Consider the following 15,814-nt stretch of genomic DNA (forward strand, 5'->3'; position numbering starts at 1 on the left):
GTTGTTGTGGGTGGTGGTGGTGTTCACCTCTAAATGTCACAAGATGACGTTGACATAAGGTAGAGAAGACTTCATGACCCATGTTGTCTCTTGCATCCAAGAGGTGCCTTTTCATATCCTCAGTTGTCTCTTTCTTTAATGAAAGCTTCATCCTCTTGATCCAGGTATTTAGGCCGGCATGATAACACATCTGCATCACGGTTGGCTTGCCCTGCTCTGTACTTAATGATGAACTTGCAGGTAGAAAGAGTGGCTAACCAGTGATGTCCGGCACCATCTAGCTTAGGAGATGTTAACACGTATGTGAGGGGATTGTTGTCAGTAAGTACAGTGAAACTTTTGCCATAAAGGTAGTCATTAAACTTCTCATAAATAGCCCACTTTTGGCCAAAGAATTCAAGCTTGTGTGTGGGGTAGTTTCTTTCACTTTTGGAAAGATCTCGACTGACATACACAACAACTCTGAGCTTCCCCTCCTGCGTTTGGTAGTGTGCAGCCCCCAAGCCTTCATGACAAGCATCAGTATGTACAATGTACAGTAGTTGTGGGTATGCAAAGGCAAGGACGGGTGCAGGTGTCAATTTTCACGATTAGAGTTCTGAATGCACTTTCACACTTGGGAGTCCACTCCTCTCCAAGGGGTACATTGGGACTCACAAGAGGTTTGGAGTGGTCTCTCTAGTACACTTTGCCCTTTACTTTGGTTAATAGTAGCCTGCTTTCAGGCTTTTAAGAGGCTTGGCTATCTGAGAGTACCCCTCGACAAAACGTTGATAGTATCCAGCAAAGCATAGGAAACATTTAAACTCCTTCCTGGTTGAAGTCCGAAGCCAGTCTCTCAAGGCAGTTATCTTTTCTGGAGAAAAAAAAACGTCAAATACCAGCACACAGGTCGGATACATTGCTGTCAGATCAGTTACATCACTATCTCAGTCTCTCTCCTCTGCTCTGCTGTTATGTCTATCAGCAGATCTCAATGAGGGGAGTCACATCCACCTGCTGCATGACGCACCTTTCCTTATATGGACATCACTCCCAGAGTTGAGAGTGTTGCCCAGAGATAAAGCTGAGCTACTCACACGTGCAAAGTACTCCCTTTTACTTTACTTTTTTGTAAAAAAAATTTAAAAATAGGCAGAAAATGAAAAGTGCAAAGAAAGAATCACCTTTGACGTTCTTCTCTACTGTGCCGTCTCAGTGTTATGGGTGTATAAATAAGTAAAGGTCTGTCTGCATATTGGCAGTGCACTTGGTTTAGTTCAATAGTCAGCGCAGTCATCTATGATATGGGAGACTTGAATTCAAGACCTGGTGTAGGGACCTCCTTTGTAAGATAGTTTATTCATAAGCACTTATTTTAACACTTAAAAAAAACGTATATAAAAATTTAAATTATAAAAACAAAAACTGGATTTTTACACTTATTTCCACTTTTATTCGCATACAAATACAAATAAAAATAATTTTGCTGCCTCAACAAATATAGATACAAATACAAATACTGGGGTCTCTGCACATCCCTCATAAAAGGGCGATCCTCCTCAGTTCTCAACATGCCAGGGAATGATGGTAGACGCTCATTTTCTACTCTAACTGCAGACCTATGATGATGCCCTGATCCCAACAGCCCCTACAGAACTGTCTGAGTAACTGGTCGTTGGAATTTTCAGCTGAGGCCCCCCCTCTGGAAACTGCCCTCATGAAGAGGCTGTGACACCTGTTCAGGTATGCTGAGGGTTTCTCTCCATTGTTTTGGTTGAAGCTGAAAAACACTTCAAATAAGACATCCCCTTCCTCCACAACGCCAAAAGCAGAATCAAGCTGTGACATAAACACTTGGTGAGGAGATTCCAAGATGTTTCAGAACATCATCAGCTGGACTCAGTAAACTTTCAAAGATTCTTCTCACCTTGTGAGCATTTATTATCAGTTATCACTTCTTGATAGTCTTTGTTTTCCCTTTGAACACTCCCTTAAGTTCCCTTAAGGTTATTATTCTTATATGGTCTTGAGTTCCTTCACTTTGAATGTTACTTTAATGTTGTTTGTCAACCTTGAGTTTTTTATATCAGTTCTAGTCAGTTTTTAGTTTGTTTTGGGCCCAAGCACAAAAACATAATCTGAGATCTCAGAAAAAAAGCACAAAAATAAAATAGAATTCTCCTTAGTTAGTTTCCCTTTGATTTGGTTCCTAATGCCCCCTTCGAACGGCGCAACATCCACATCTCAGCATCTCGACAAGATGAAGGCATCCATGAGGAGTGATGATGATCTGGTTAGCAGATGAAGCAGCTCCATGATGTCACAGATGGAACCATCCCTCAAAGAAACAAAGAAACAAAAAAAAAAAACAGCCTGCATAACAGTTATCATGCAGTCTGAATTTACTTGTTTCATTGTCCATGACATTAGAATTATAAGAATTAAATTTGCTCCCACACAGAATGAAACAACCCTTACAATGGCTATAATTAACATTTCTGAACTAAATTCTCTTTCCTTTTTTTGTGCATATACGTTTTAAATGAATGCACATATCTGGTCCTTTACATCATATAGTACATTGACATTTGCTTTTAAACACATTTCAAATATGCATAAATTGCCTTACGTGCTGGAACACATGCAACAAGTTGCACTTAGCCTAGCTTCAAGGCCACAATCAAGCCAAAAGTGGTGAGAGTCTAAAAAGCTTAGTACCATTAGCTAGGGTCTCTTCACATCACATACACATTATATCCTGACTGTTTTTTGCTTCACCATACCTTTCAAGGTAAAATAACACACAATTAAAGTATTATAACAAAAACTAAATGCCAACCAGCTAACTTCAGGTGGCTAACTCACCAGATAATCCATTAATTTGGTAGGAAACACTTACCGGAGTTTCTCCCAAAGATTCCCTTTCCACAGCCACTCTGCTTAACAGTTTTCTCTCTCTCTGGCAATATAGAATCTCCACTCAGTTTCAATTTAGCATGCATTATTTTACTCTTTTCAAACTAACTAATTTTTTGGCCACATACCTGTCTGAGTCGCATATGCTGCAATAACTGAAGGGGGATTTTTTTTCCCCTAGAATGGCAAAGTTCTGCTACTCTGCCTCTGATTGGCTCTGACCATGATATTCTTACCCTAACCATCTCACTCCTCATGCCTAAACCTAACCACCGAAGTAAACGAGTACTAGCCAATCAGAGGCAGAGTGAGGCAGAGTAGGGCGGGTCATTCGGTGGCTGTCCTAGGAAAAAAATGTTTGCAAGGGGTGACTAGAGGCTTGTCTGTGCGTAGCTGCCTCACTAGCATCTACTGAAAGCCTGCATGTGAGGTGTTTTAGGGGATATCTGTCATTTCTATTGACCGTTCTGTTGACCGTTTATCTTGTGTTGCTAATCCACTTGGATGAGTTGATGACCAACTTGAGAAGCACTCACATTCCTTTTGTCCGTTGCCTGATTCCCAGTGAATCAAAGACCTCAGGTAAGAAGCACATAGCCTAGCTTTGTGCACTATGTGTAATAATGTATTATAAAGAATTATGTTTAACAATGTAAGTTTTCAATCTCATGGAGAATTTTTTGATCATCCATCAACTGAGGTGTGACAGTGTTCTGGAAGGAATCAGAATCTGCAGAAAGGGCCTCCCCAACAGAATCCTCTATGGTGATTTCAGGCAGTCACTATAGGAAATTACATAATTTTCTCTCAAGTATTGAATGCCAGTGTCCTCCCTGAGGGCAATTCATTACAACAAGAAAGCTTCAGAGAAGCTGCTAGGCTCCATTGATGTGGATCACACAAGTACAAGTTTGGATACACTAAGGTATATCATCACAGACTACAACACCTTTGGGCTTGCTCTGTTGTATGTATTCTACAGATTTTTTTTTTCAATAAAACTACACAGGTATTCTTCAAAGCTGATCTGCTGGGTACGCTGGAGGAGATGAGAGATGAGAAACTGGCTAGTCAGGTGACCATGACTCGAGCTCTCTGCAGAGGATTCCTCATGAGGAGGGAGTGTGTTAAGATGATGGAGAGGAGGTATGATTGTCATACAGTACACTGAACTGTTCTGTCCAATGAAATAGATACAGCTGTTTTTGTTAAGACACATTGCAGAAAAAAATTATATTAATTTTCCAGAGAATCTATCTATTCTATCCAGTATAATATCCATTCATTCATCAATGTGAAAAACTGACCATAGATGAATCTGTATTTCAAGATCAAACCTCTTCTGAGTGCTGAGACTGAGAAGGAGCTGCTGCTGCCGCTCTGGCCAAGAAGAAGGAGCTGGAGGAGAAGATGGTTTCCTTGCTACAGGAAAAGACTGACCAAACTGCAAGAAGCAGCTGTGAGTAGAATACAAGAGCAAATTCTGGATTTGTCCTATAAATGAAGAAGTGATTACTGTCACATACAGTAAAGTCTGTCATTTGTTAACCAAGTTAACCAAGGAGAAGAAAGCCCTCCAAGAGGCTAACCAGCAAACACTGGATGATCTCCAGGCAGAGGAGGACAAAGTCAACACTCTGACCAAGGCCAAGACAAAGCTAGAACAGCAAGTGGACGATGTGAGAAAACGTTACTTTTGATAATATGTTTCTATTGTTAGCTTGTGTGTTAGAATTGACATTCCATGATAAAAATACAAAATATTATTTCATGTCAACATTACAATATTATCTCAAAAGCTTGAGGGATCACTGGATCACCCTCCAAAGCTCCGTATGGACCTTGAGAGAGCCAAGAGGAAGCTTGAGGGAGATCTGAAATTGGCCCAGGAATCCATAGTGGATCTGGAGAATGACAAGCAGCAATCTGAGGAGAAAATCAAGAGGCAAGTTTTTCTTTTTCATCTTTAAACCTTACATTGAACTGTTGCCACAGTGCAACACAATGATCCTGAGTCATAACTAAAACCATAACAGCAATAACTGTTTTTTCCTCTTCTAGGAAGGAGTTTGAGACCAGCCAGCTGCTCAGCAAGATTGAGGATGAACAGTCTATTGGTGCTCAGCTTCAGAAGAAGATCAAGGAACTTTAGGTAACATATTACACATGAATATTATACTCAGTGCATGAAAAACAACATGTTACAGTATGTTGCGATAATAAACCATATCATCATCAAACACAGGTTCGTACTGAGGAGCTGGAAGAAGAAATCAAGGCTGAGTGGGCTGCTCGGGCTAAGGTGGAGAAGCAGAGGGCTGACCTCTCCAGGGAACTTGAGGAGATCAGTGAGAGGCTTGAGGAAGCTGGTGGAGCAACAGCCGCTCAGATTGAGATGAACAAGAAGCGTGAGGCTGAGTTCCAGAAGCTGCGCCGTGACCTTGAAGAGTCAACCCTGCAGCATGAAGTTGCTGCATCAGTTCTCCGCAAGAAGCAGACCAACAGTATTGCAGAGCTGGGAGAGCAGATCGACAACCTCCAGTGTGTTAAACAGAAGCTGGAGAAGGAGAAGAGCGAGCACAAGCTAGAGATCGATGACCTCTCCAGTAACATGGAGGCTGTTGCTGAAGCCAAAGTAAGTGGTTTTTAACATCTCAGGAATGTTGAGAAATATAAGTTACAGATATAAATTAGTTGTTAAGATAAAACTATTTACCCCTGTGTTTAAGTATTACATTGCATAGTGTAAGTATGAATTGCTAAATTTATTGTTTTTAAATAAATTGTTTTTTTGGTGGTAGGGAAACTTGGAAAAAATGTGCTGACCTCTTGAAGACTGCTGAGTGAGCTCAAATCTAAAAATAATGAGAATGTTCGCCTGCTGAATGACATTAATGCACAGAGGGTAAGAATACAGACAGAAAATGGTGAGTCACCTAAAATTAAAACCACTCTATGGGTGGGGTTTATCATATTGTATCATTTTTTAAAAAAATTTTTTTATTAGTTTATTTGTCAGGGACAATGCAAAAAAAACATTGTAAAAGGTTAAGATAATATGAAATAGATATATTGCATATAGGATTTCTAGCCAAGGCTAATTTGTGACCCCTGTCCCTGGTTAGAATTTTCTACTTAAAATAGTCATAACATATCACTACCAGAAATATATTAATTAAATAAGGCTCATAATAAATAATGACATTCTCAATAACAACAGTATTTACATTACATAACAATCAATTTACATGACGTGCATATGTGTGCACATGTGTATGTTCCCTAATTCATGGCAATGATGTATTTATGTGCATAATATTTATAGGTGTATGTGTCCGTGTACATACATGCATAAGCTATATCAGTGCATGTATGTTTATCTGTATGTATCTATTCCTCTATCTATGTGTACATGTCCACGTGTATGTGTGCATGCACGTGGACATGATCATAGATCAGTGATCACAAGTTTGATTTTGTTTCAGCCAATGTTTCCCCTTTTCATTAAATGTTTTCAGTTTGTATTTTTATTTCTGTTGGTAGGGCATTCCAAAGATGTATCCCTTTTACTGAAAAAGATGACTGACTGAAAGTAGTTTTGCACTGTGCCACCCTGCAGTTGCCATTTGCTGATCCCCTTGTGGTTATTCTATTGGTGTTTATTTTTGTTACATATGGGCAAAGTACAGCTGGGGCGAGATTATTCAAACATTTAAAAATCAGTTTGATAAAAGAAAACTTGATAAAGCTGTCATAACTAAGCAGCTTGTACTTTTTCAGAATTATACAGTGGTGCCATTTAATTTGTTTTTGATCCATTATTTTAAATGCTTGTTTGTATGATGATTTAACAGGTTTGACAGTTGACTGTGAAGCCTGGCTCCATACAGTAACACAATAGGATAAATGTGAAAATATCATAGCATGCATAAACAGTTGAGCTGATTTAAGGGGTATGTAATGTCTTATCATTCTAAAACAGTTCAGATTCGTCTTTACTGTCTTGCATAGCTTTTTAACATGGTTATCAAATATGAGTTGGGAATCTAAAATAACACCTAAAAATGTAAAGTCACTGACTTCCTTTATTACCTCTTGATCTATTTTGATTATAAACTTATCTTTTTCTTTCCTTCTCATGGAGAAACACATTGACACAGTCTTTTTAAGATTCAGCATTAGATGATTGTTTTTGAGCCACTGGGATATACCCTCCATTTCATTTGTTAATATCTCTGCTGCAACAGAAGGGGTTTTAGCTGATACATAACTTTTAGCTGATACATAACTTTTAAATTGTATTTATTCAGGGACACTCCAGGCTTGCTTTTAGCCTGATCACATTCACACAGTTACACACATTCACACTTGGATGTTGCTCAGTGCAACCACAGTCTGACCTGCTGACCACTAAGCAGTTGTGGTTAAGGGCCTTGCTCAGAGGCACCTCAGTGGTGTTAATGAGGGAAAGACAAGTGCTGTTTGGAGATCGAACTGACCTGTCAAAAGCCTGGTTCTCTAACTTTTCTGCCCATGTTCTGCATTTTCCAAGAAATAAATACTTTTTAAAAATCTTGAGGAGAAAGAAGCTCTTGTTTGGCACAAAAAATCCAGGTCCAGGCACTCAAGGTGGGTTTGAAAAATAAAAAGCATTTATTTCAGTGGGCTAGAGTCACTAAAAAACACACCAACACATGTTGGCTTCTTCAGGGTCACCTGAAGAAGTTTTTCAAACCTCCCTTGAAAGCCTGGACCTGGATTTTTTATGCCATAATTCTTCCGCTCTCCTTGAAGATCACAGTCAATCAAAATAAACATAGAATTTATATGCCCTTCCATGAGCACAGGTGGTTTGAGGGACATCAGTAGCACTCATGTTACTTATCTCTTTGACTGTGATCTTTGTATATAATTCTGATGTATCATTTATCATCACTTTTCAGGTAATATGAACATATGGTTGAGGGCTTTTTAACATTTCAATAAAGATGTTAATTGTCATTACTATCTTGAATTCTGTCTTTTTTTTTCTTGTTTGAAACAGTTACTCCTAGAAAGTGATGCAACTAAGTAGAGCAGTTAACCATGTTGTTGTTGTGGTACAGTATCCGAATCATTCACTGGTCACCCTTTGACTATGTAGAATCAAGTTATTCTATATGAGATACTATATGACTGAACAGAACTCCTTGTCAGCAGTGACTGAGGAATTCACATCCTTAAATTAACTAAGCAGCACGGTGTAAAAATACATTGTGTCTTGTATTCAAGATTTTACTTAAAGTGATACTCCACCTTCACCAAATATATCTTTTGAGTACACTCACTTCCAGTGGGATTGAGAGGTAGCTGTAATGTGTTTTGTTCTCTCACAAGGGACAGTGGCTGTGGTCAGTTTGAATTTATGGATTGGATACCAGTGATTTCAAGTTCATAGCACAAATAAGTATAAAAATATCCACAGAGACTTCTCAAACCACTCAAATCTACTGCCCATCTGAATGGTCAGTGTGTTGCAACATTTAAAATTTCACAAAAAATAAAAACATTTACTACTTCCAGTTGAGCCTAAAAGCCTTAGTCTGAACTGATATAAAGTAAACATATAATCTCAAAATTGTTTGTAAGCTCAGTACTTTCTAAATCTGTTGGCCAGCTAGCAAGATGGAGACGGACATGAGAGGATTTAGCAGAGATGTTTGATTTTGCACTATTGTTTGGGGTGTACTGAGCATAAAAGTGTAAACTTGAGACTTGTATTATAGTGCAAGAATAATTCCTTGAAAGGTTTTTATAAAGTTGTATTCAACATTGATCTAGCTTTTGTTAAATTGGTATTGCTCTTGAAAGCTTAGCTCCCTGTAATTCTACATTTTGGTTTGAGAAAGTGTCAAGAAAGGATGGTGTGAAGCTAAGACAGCCAAGTAAAAATGAAAGGGTGAAGCAGACACTGGTATTGCTGCAGTCCTTGAGACACACTGTTATGATCATTCAGCTCCATGATCAGGTCAGCTGTGGTTCAGGTCGATAATTAATACAATTTTGTATAAAGTGTGAATATATACAGTATTTTTGGCGTAATTGTGGATAGGTCCACACAATTAGTGTGAATTATCTGTATCAACTACCTGTGAAAGTATATAAGGGATGGTTGTCTAAGGAGCTGGGAAGGGTAGTTGGGCTGTTAAGGCTGCTGTTGTTTTGTAATGTGAATGTATAGGTTGACAAAGAAATGCCCACACAAGAGCTGAAATAAACCTTGCCTGAGCCTCCTCCCTCATCCTCCAGTAAAGCTGAAATGACATGCAGCTATCAGATTGGCAGAGTTCAGACACTCACGCAGAGATTAATTATCGATTAATTTTCTTCCATTGTTGGTAAATTATTGCATACAATTTTGTATTACATTTATCTTGCATTATAGTGTATTATTGATATATTTTGAGTTCCAAATATTTTATGAGTGAATGTATTTTTTGATTTTCGTAATCCAGATTTATCAAGATTATGATAAAGGATTATGAAAAAATATTTTCTAATTTGAATAAAGAACAAAAATGTTTTTTTATTTCTCAGATTAATACAATTATCGAATCATATTCTACTTAGGCTCAGGCCTTCTCTGCATCCATGCAATGTTCTAATTGGATGTCACAGGCGACAAATAGATGTGGGTTGCCAAGTTATTCCAAGTCTTTGCACTAAATCCCCTGGAAGAAATCAAAGCTTGTCTTGGAATACTGGAGCAGAATGAGCCATCTCTATTCAGACATTTGGCAACCCTTCATCTGTTAGCCCTGAGGACTTTTTGGTGAAAGTTGCCTGAATCTCACATCACTTTTGTGCTGCTTGAGTATCCTCCTAAAGGGAAAATATAGTGACTGGATAAACATGTCAATGTCATATAAGCAACAAAAGAAATCACCACCAATACACCAAAGTGGATTTCTTTTTCATAGCAGAATCCCAAATCCCATATGTCATGAGAACAAAAGGTGCAACTCATGGGCCACTGTAACGATCACATATTTCTGCAAGTAAATCTTATATCTAATAACTCTTCATTCTTCACAGCAGCCTGTGTGAGGTGATATCTAACAAGAGACAAAGACTAAGGGTAGTTGCACTGGTAAGCAGGTGTAATCTCTCTACATGCACATAAAGCACCACATATATCCATTCTTAGATGTATAAAAATATACATTCTGAAGGGATGATCTGGGCGAATGCAATCAGTATCAGCAGCAAAGAAGCTATAAGGAGTGATAGAAAATACTCATATGTTAGTCATTTTAGGTTCTCCCACCATTTGCTGAAATGAATCAGTATCGGTCCCAAGAGCCACCTTGAAATGAGTCAAAATCTGTTAAGAAAGAAGTTACAGCTGTTAACCCACTTCATGGTATGGGCTACGTGTTTCTATATTTATATATTTTCTGTGGTGAGCCAAATTGATTCAAACATGCCATAATGGGCATAAGCCCTAAAGATCTGCCAGGAGACCTGTATCATGCTTCCTTAACAGGTTCTTTAGTATCAAATGTAGCAACTGGATGAAGTTCATTTTGCGTAGTGTGTATCTTATTTTGGGCTTGATCTCAAATGAGTTGCCAACTGTTTTCATGTCCATTTAGGGAGATATATAACAGGTGATTGAACTCTTTTGGATAGTACTTCATCCTTAATTTTATTACAAGAGTAAGAGATGTGCCAGAGTCCAGTAACTGTAGACTACAGAACTTTGGGTGCATTTCCAAAACTAAGCCCCATGCATGCATCTGACATGGCCCATTAAAAACATTAATGTGATGTAATCTCAATTAATAAAGTGCTTTAATTCTCAAATTGGCAAGTTTACATTTATAAGATTTATAAGATCAAATAGTGCACAACCACAGCTATGCATTATGGTATATTTTTCTTTCTTTATTACTGGCACAAACAGGAACACAGAAGTTTTTATGAGCACAATGAAAGTTTTTGTAAATATAGCATTACTATGGTCAAGCATTTTAAGTATTGTACATAATTTTCCCCAGACTTAGTATATAGTTTATATTAAAGATGAATATAAACATTTAATTAAAGTGTGTTGACAACTGTCTTATGTTAGTGTCGTTTAGGGGTTAACTTTCAAAGATCTTGAATACGCAAGTGTCCTGCAACTGAATACTGATGGAATCTGGATGAGTTTCCAAAACCAACCCCAAAGCTTTCCATGAATTAAAAAAAAAACTAATTGTTGATGTTAACTACATGTTTCAACTGTCATGTCCTTTAAATCAAGAACTACATTTATTGGAATTGTGCACAAACCACATTCTGCACTATTTAACGAATAATGAAAATGTGGCCATAGTTCCATACCTGCACTTGGAGGCAGTAGTGGACCAACATTTATAATAGCAGGTTTGTAACTCACTGAGTTAATCTAGGACAGAAATGAATATGCAGACCCTTAAGTCCTATTTGGTTTACTGAAGTCTTACTTAAGTATGTGTGCATGTCTGACAGTCTTTCCCATATACTCTACATTAAAATAGCAGTGAGAAAGGTATTTGCTCCAGTATAATTGAAATAGATAGAGTTTATTAACAATGTAGCCCATTCTACTGGTAATATTAAATTTTAAAATATAAAATTAGTATATTCAATATTTTAACACCCACATCATATATGTCACATTCACATTTGCTATCAAATCAAATCAATTGGTCAAACTGCATTATGTATTTTTCAAATTCTAGTTACAAACAAAAAAGCTTACAAGCTGCATAAACATCATTGCCACAAAATAAGAAACAGGATGAGGCCATGACCAAACTGAGTGAGAGACTACAGCTGACCAAGCACTCCCACCCTCTATAAAAGAGGCAGCCCTGGACGTCTGCATGAACTGGTAGGCACCCAACACAGGTGAGTGTATCGACTGTGATGTGTGATGTGTGACTGTGTAGTTTGAATTCCTATTGATCAATTGGTAAAGTTAATGTGTTGTTAATTACTAAGCATATTGTCATCCTGTCTCAACACATACTGTATACTAAGTGATCATTAAGAGCAGTACTATTTCCATGATTGCGGATGGAAGTTGAGGGGATGGGAGAGTACTGAACTTTGATTATTTAACTCAATACAGCACTTGTTAGTTAAGTCTGAATAAGTTTTACCACCTTTACGCTCGACTACTCTCAAACTGACCTTCTGCAAGGAAGATTTAAAATGAGAAAACCAAACTGAAAAAGTTATTGTACTCATGTTTAATCATCTTTTTTATAGCATCTTGAGACTCCACCAGATACTCTACCACTCATCATTTTTTGGAACCAGCTGAGGTAAAAGATGTCAAAATCTCCAACATCAGATGGATACAACACCATTAAGACATCATGCTGATATTTTAACTCTATTTTTTCAGTCTCCACTAAAGTGCCACCATGAGCACAGACGCGGAGATGGAGTGCTATGGCCCGGCGGCCATCTACCTCCGGAAACCAGAGAGGGAGAGGATTGAAGCACAAACCGCTCCTTTTGATGCCAAAACCGCCTACTTTGTGGCTGATCCGGCTGAGATGTATCTCAAGGGTAAACTTGTGAAGAAAGAGGGTGGCAAAGCCACAGTTGACACAGACACTGGAAAGGTAGGCAATTCATTATTTTACTTTTCTAACAACATTTTCCCATCTATTTCCATTGAAGACCCTTTCTATGTAGGAGGATGCCATTCTTTCCATTAATATTTATTTAAATCTATATCTTAGTAAAACATTTAGCGGTTTTAAATTCATACTGACACAGTGGTTAACAAGGACATCCATACATCCATCTGAATAACTCTAAATTTGAAGAAAAAGAAATCATAGTAAAAACATTTTTACTGTATCTCTTCAGACACTCACTGTGAAACTTCGTAAAAACATTTTAACTGTATTTCATATTCAGACAGTCACTGTGAAAGAAGATGACATCCATCCCAGGAACCCTCCAAAGTTTGATAAAATTGAGGACATGGCCATGATGACCCACCTCAACGAGCCCTGTGTGTTGTATAACCTCAAAGAGCGTTATGCCTCATGGATGATCTATGTGAGTTCCCACTTTACTAATGTGATGTGCATTTATATCTGCATATCTAAATGTTAACACTATGTTTATTTTCTATTTGTGCTATTACAGACCTACTCTGGACTGTTTTGCGTTGTTGTGAATCCCTACAAATGGCTTCCAGTGTATGATGCTGTAGTTGTGGGAGGATACAGAGGCAAGAAGAGGATTGAGGCACCACCTCACATCTTCTCCATCTCTGATAATGCCTATCAGTTCATGCACACAGGTAAGGTCAAAGTTAGCAGTGTTAAATTGTGTAGAATTGAACTTAAACATAAGCTTACTGAAGGAATTACAAAACCAGAATTCATGTGAAATGTCTACGTTTGCATTTCAGATCGTGAGAACCAGTCTATCCTGATTACGTAAGTATAACCAGAAACTGTAACGCTAAATCATATAATAACGATAAAGCAGATTCTTGACATGTGTCTCTTATACCCCAGTGGAGAATCCGGTGCAGGAAAGACTGTCAACACCAAGCGTGTCATCCAGTACTTTGCAACAATTGCAGCTATTGGAGCCAAGAAGTCTGAGCCAACACCTGGCAAGATGCAGGTAAATTGGTTGTTTAAGATAAAACTTAAGTTTAAGAGGAGAGTTAATTTGAATGTTTATGTAACTCAAATCCTCTCTTGCAGGGCTCCCTTGAGGACCAAATTGTGGCAGCCAACCCTCTGCTGGAGTCCTATGGTAATGCCAAGACTGTGAGGAATGACAACTCCTCTCGTTTTGTAAGTAATCCAGGGAACATGTCAAGGTATTTTGTTGCTTAATTACAAAAATTGATGTTATCAATGATCTGGTTCTCTAGGGTAAATTCATCAGAATCCATTTTGGCTCTTCTGGAAAGCTGGCTTCAGCTGATATTGAAACATGTAAGTTTCAACCATGGTATGACTCAAGACTCATCTGGGCTATAATCTGGGCTTTAATAAAGTAATAGTATTAAAATGTAATAGAGTAATCTCACAGTGTCTGGTTAAATTTGTTTTTCTTAGATCTGCTGGAGAAGTCCCGTGTAACCTTCCAGTTGTCTGCTGAGAGGAGCTACCACATCTTCTATCAGCTGATGACTGGCCACAAGCCTGAGCTCCTGGGTATGTTACTTTGCAAAATTGAAATTGAAACTGAAACAATACCAGAGACAACACTAAACAATAATATGTGTTTTTACTCTGCTCTAGAGGGTCTTCTGATCACCACCAACCCCTATGACTACCCAATGATCAGTCAGGGTGAAATCACTGTCAAAAGCATCAATGATGTGGAGGAGTTCATTGCAACAGATGTAAAAAACAAAAAAAGAAAAAAATATTTTAGTTAAATAGATATTGCATGCTTAAGATAACTGGGGAAATGTTTCAAATACCAATAACATTACCTCATGTACAATGTAGACTGCTATTGACATCTTGGGTTTCACTGCTGAGGAGAAGATGGGCATCTACAAGCTGACTGGTGCTGTGATGCATCATGGCAACATGCATTTCAAACAGAAGCAGCGTGAGGAGCAGGCTGAACCTGATGGCACTGAGGGTAATTCTGATAGATATCTTTTAGGAAATCTACCAAGGGTTAGTATGTAACATATTTCTAAACATGTTTCAGTTCACAGATAACTAAAGGTTTGTTTTTCCATCAGTGGCTGATAAAATCGCCTACCTTCTGGGCCTGAACTCAGCTGATATGTTGAAAGCTCTGTGCTACCCCAGGGTCAAGGTCGGAAATGAGATGGTGACCAAAGGTCAGACTGTGCCACAGGTAAGATAAAGAAAATTTAATGTTTGAAAAAAAAGAAATAAAAGGGCAATATTTGCATTTTGACATGAAATATGATTCTGAAAAATCCTCATTCTAAAATGTTTTTTTCTAGGTCAACAATGCTGTCAGTGCTCTGTGCAAGTCTATCTATGAGAAAATGTTCTTGTGGATGGTCATCCGTATCAATGAAATGCTGGACACAAAGCAGCCAAGACAATACTTCATTGGAGTGTTGGATATCGCTGGATTTGAGATCTTTGATGTGAGTAGCTGAAAAGAAGAGCAATTCAAAGATCAACAATATTTTGACATGCAATTGAATACATTCATGTAATTGCAGTTCAACAGCTTGGAGCAACTCTGCATCAACTTCACCAATGAGAAACTGCAACAGTTCTTCAACCACCACATGTTTGTCCTGGAGCAAGAGGAGTACAAGAAAGAAGGAATTCAATGGGAATTCATTGACTTTGGTATGGACTTGGCTGCCTGCATTGAGCTTATTGAGAAGGTAAGTAGTCAATCAGGTCAAAGTGATTTCTTGATTCATGTGCAAATGTTTGCTTCCACGGTTTAAATTTTTACCATGAAATCTATTTTCTTCCTCAGCCAATGGGCATCTTCTCCATCCTTGAAGAGGAGTGCATGTTCCCCAAGGCCTCTGACACAACTTTCAAGAACAAGCTGCATGATCAGCATCTTGGAAAGACCAAGGCCTTTGAGAAGCCAAAACCTGCAAAGGGCAAGCCTGAGGCTCACTTCTCTCTGGTTCACTACGCTGGTACAGTGGACTACAATATCAGTGGCTGGTTGGACAAGAACAAGGACCCCCTGAATGACTCAGTTGTCCAGCTCTACCAGAAGGCCTCAAACAAACTTCTGGCCTTCCTGTATGCAACCCACGGTGCAGCTGATGGTGAGAAATTAGATTGATCAGAGTGATCAGAAACTGAGTATCAGTACAAACAATATGTTTTTTCTGTGGTGTCAGAAACAACTTACATTTCTTGAACACAATTTTCAGAACTATTTTCTACTACTAATT

The 15,814-nt window shown here is 38.3% G+C and overlaps 1 protein-coding gene across 4 annotated transcripts in view; it reads left to right on the top strand.

Moving 5' to 3' along the window:
* The first annotated feature begins 12,175 nt into the window (after nucleotides 1–12,175).
* LOC137168611 (myosin heavy chain, fast skeletal muscle) overlaps nucleotides 12,176–15,814 on the top strand; it is a 47,400-nt gene continuing 43,761 nt past the window's right edge. For all 4 annotated transcript variants that reach the window (XM_067571302.1, XM_067571304.1, XM_067571305.1 and 1 more), the window contains exons 1-15: nucleotides 12,176–12,233; nucleotides 12,317–12,539; nucleotides 12,841–12,984; nucleotides 13,075–13,231; nucleotides 13,343–13,370; nucleotides 13,452–13,563; nucleotides 13,647–13,739; nucleotides 13,820–13,883; nucleotides 14,007–14,105; nucleotides 14,193–14,296; nucleotides 14,406–14,544; nucleotides 14,651–14,769; nucleotides 14,882–15,031; nucleotides 15,110–15,280; nucleotides 15,379–15,685. In XM_067571302.1, coding sequence (XP_067427403.1) covers nucleotides 12,336–12,539; nucleotides 12,841–12,984; nucleotides 13,075–13,231; nucleotides 13,343–13,370; nucleotides 13,452–13,563; nucleotides 13,647–13,739; nucleotides 13,820–13,883; nucleotides 14,007–14,105; nucleotides 14,193–14,296; nucleotides 14,406–14,544; nucleotides 14,651–14,769; nucleotides 14,882–15,031; nucleotides 15,110–15,280; nucleotides 15,379–15,685 — 1,891 coding nt within the window. In that variant the 5' untranslated portion in view covers nucleotides 12,176–12,233; nucleotides 12,317–12,335. The remainder of the gene's footprint in view (nucleotides 12,234–12,316; nucleotides 12,540–12,840; nucleotides 12,985–13,074; nucleotides 13,232–13,342; nucleotides 13,371–13,451; nucleotides 13,564–13,646; nucleotides 13,740–13,819; nucleotides 13,884–14,006; nucleotides 14,106–14,192; nucleotides 14,297–14,405; nucleotides 14,545–14,650; nucleotides 14,770–14,881; nucleotides 15,032–15,109; nucleotides 15,281–15,378; nucleotides 15,686–15,814) is intronic.

Source organism: Thunnus thynnus, chromosome 17, assembly GCF_963924715.1.
Source record: "Thunnus thynnus chromosome 17, fThuThy2.1, whole genome shotgun sequence".
Lineage (NCBI taxonomy): Eukaryota > Metazoa > Chordata > Actinopteri > Scombriformes > Scombridae > Thunnus > Thunnus thynnus.